Below are 2,681 nucleotides of genomic sequence, written 5' to 3'. Positions count from 1 at the left end.
TATTCTACATATTCTACACTTAGTAGAGTGTACGCGATTTTTTGTGTGAACAAATTTATTGGTGATATATCTCTTCAAATCATCGTTTATCTCTTACTCTTTTAGTTTACAACAACTGTTGAAATAGATAATCTAGTATTTTTTATGGTGGTTATAGCTCTGCTCGTTATAAATGTATAATAGCTAATTAGCTATGCAGGTAAGCAACTATGATAAATATATGAAGTTGAGGGCCTCTTATCTTTCGAATTAGCATATGCCTTCACTGGGTTCTTTTTTATGTCGACTTTCTTTTCAGTCTCAATAACTATTATAGAATTTTTTTATAATAAAAAAACAGTTGGAAAGTATAGAGAGGTATTGAATTAAGTGAAAATTCACAAGCATACAGTAATGTTGATAATTGATAATAGTTAAATAATAATCTAATCAATTGTGCCAAATCATTTAATGATTATTGGTTATTAACTTCACATAGAGACAATTATATTAAATTTTTACCATTAAATTATTGTAATTGAAAGTAGGTGAAATACAAATTAAAAACCGTAATTGTTTAGGTAATTGTATGTTTAGAGTTGTTTGTGAAGCATTATTCCTCTTGAAATTTGATCCACACATCCCAACGGAGGTTACAAATAGTCTGGGTACGAATTCTCACAATAATAATAAACTTTTACCATTGCAAAATAGACCTTAATATGTTCAAGTGCGATTATCAACTGTGTTACTACAATCCCAGTGAAATACACCAAAGTAGTAGATGGTATAATACAAAGACTTACAAGATGGGCTTTGCTTGCCACCAAGGAAACGAACAGCAAACAAAAATATTCAAAGAAGATAACAAAGTAGAAAGAGTGACCCAAAAGGGAAAAGAATCTAATGAACTAAATAGCTTTTTTTTTTGTTATGAATCTAACAATCATACACGCATAATGCATTCCCTCACTTGTGCTAATGCATAAATGCATTCCCATGCCAACATATCTAAAACTAGCACCCCACTAAATCGCCGACCTAATTTTTTAATAATTTTTACAAAGCAACCAGCCAATGATACATGATACTTTCTATTATGCAAGGGAAAAAAAAAGATTTTTTATTGCAAAAAAATCCAAATGAACAGCATTCCTCAAGTTCTGAGCCAACCAACCAAAAAAGGAAACGGTTTCAGAACAAGAAATCAATGAACCTAAGCCAACCACCGCCCTTTCCTCCTTTTTGAACCTCTTTCGAACACGAACCAAACGACGCCGTTTTCCCTCCGCTGTCCGCGGTGATGCCAGAACCGCACCTCCTCGGACACAGGAAGAAGTTTCTAGATCCAAGCTCCCTCAACTTATCATCCCTCTCCAAACCTAAACCACAAAATAATCATAAATAAATACTATATTCACTTTTTATTATAGACTCCAAAAAAAATGAAAATAAAAAGAGGAATATATAATTTGCTTACTTTCTAAGCTAAACTGAGAATAATGGAGATCGAAGTGGGACGGGTCGTGGGATGGCAGGATTGGGCGGCGGCCTTCCTTCACGTATTGTCGGACCGCCACCGCAACCAAATCCGCCACCGTGGATTCTGGAGGCATGACCACCTGCACGGGGCCAAGGCTCCCCATCATCGTCACCTTCACCAGCATCTTCGGTGGCTCTCTTCGAACAAATTCAGGCACCGTCGCCGTCGCCTCGGGGAGTTTCCTGTGTGACACTAAGTCCGGCATCGTCTTCGGCCTCCGAATCTGTCCCCCAGCGGACATGGTAGCCGGGGCCGCCGTGGCCGCAACGTGAAAAGAAGAAGATTTCTCCGATAACAACCTTCCACGGCGGTGAGAGTCGACGTGGGCACTCCGCTGGTTCTTCATGATGGAATATAAGAGCTTGTTTTTTCTTCTACTGTGGTTAATTGGTTGGAGTTGGTTAGCAGTTACCTCAATCGGCGGTACCTAACGAATCTGGGGCGGGGGAAGCCCAGGGAGGGAGAAGGGGGCGCGTGGTTGGGAGCTATCATAACCAGAAGGGTAGAACCGTAAATACGCCAGAGTGAGCTTGAAAGAATGATGCAAGAAGAGTGAGGTACAGTTTTGCGGGCTTTAAGATAGATTCTGTGGGTTTTTATAAGATAGAGAGAGAGAAGATGAGGAATTATGGAAGAGTTGAGTTTCTTTTTAAATTAAGAAAAGATAAGAAAGTATCGTGTGTTGCCAGTTTAGGTTGGGTACACTCTTGGGTTAGGCAACCCTGCTACACCTGTATGGACCAGATTCACTGGGGTTACTATTATTCTCTTGCTGTTTTATTTTTCTTACAAATTATTATTATTATTACCCACTTTATAACCTATCAGTTGACTACTTTTATTTATCATATAGTTTAAAAATACTAAATACTATAGTATGAACCAATGTAAATTAAAAAAATAATAAATTTTATAGTTAATCATTTCAGTTGTTTTTTTAGTCTTATTTTACGTCTAAATATTTTTATCAACAAAAATTGTTCACAGACATACATGTGAAATTACTTTTTTTTTTCTCATGAAAAATAACAATAACATTTTTTAATCGTGATGCAGAAATTTTTTAATTTTGACACAATTTTTTTTTATTTTAACACTAAAATTTTTTAAAATTTTAAATTTGATGTTGTAAATTTTTTTTAATTTCTTTTCTTTTTTT

The 2,681-nt window shown here is 36.0% G+C and overlaps 1 protein-coding gene across 1 annotated transcript; it reads right to left on the bottom strand.

Moving 5' to 3' along the window:
* Nucleotides 691–2,148, bottom strand: LOC107629302. The gene is made up of 2 exons (XM_016332059.2): nucleotides 1,460–2,148; nucleotides 691–1,361 (listed from the first exon to the last, which is right to left on the bottom strand). Exons 1-2 carry the CDS (start codon nucleotides 1,866–1,868, stop codon nucleotides 1,174–1,176), a joined length of 597 nt encoding a protein of 198 aa, XP_016187545.1. The 5' UTR covers nucleotides 1,869–2,148; the 3' UTR covers nucleotides 691–1,173.

The sequence above is a fragment of the Arachis ipaensis genome, chromosome B03 (assembly GCF_000816755.2).
Source record: "Arachis ipaensis cultivar K30076 chromosome B03, Araip1.1, whole genome shotgun sequence".
NCBI lineage: Eukaryota > Viridiplantae > Streptophyta > Magnoliopsida > Fabales > Fabaceae > Arachis > Arachis ipaensis.
Note: the sequence above shows the minus strand (reverse complement) of the source record. Positions and strands in the feature narration are given on the sequence as shown.

Bases quoted from the DNA above. Each gene is read 5' to 3' on its own strand.
- LOC107629302 (XM_016332059.2), bottom strand. From the start codon at position 1,868: ATGAAGAACCAGCGGAGTGCCCACGTCGACTCTCACCGCCGTGGAAGG. The intron at 1,362-1,459 runs GTAAGCAAATTA...TTTGTGGTTTAG, and splicing joins TTCTCAGTTTAGCTTAGAAA to GTTTGGAGAGGGATGATAAG.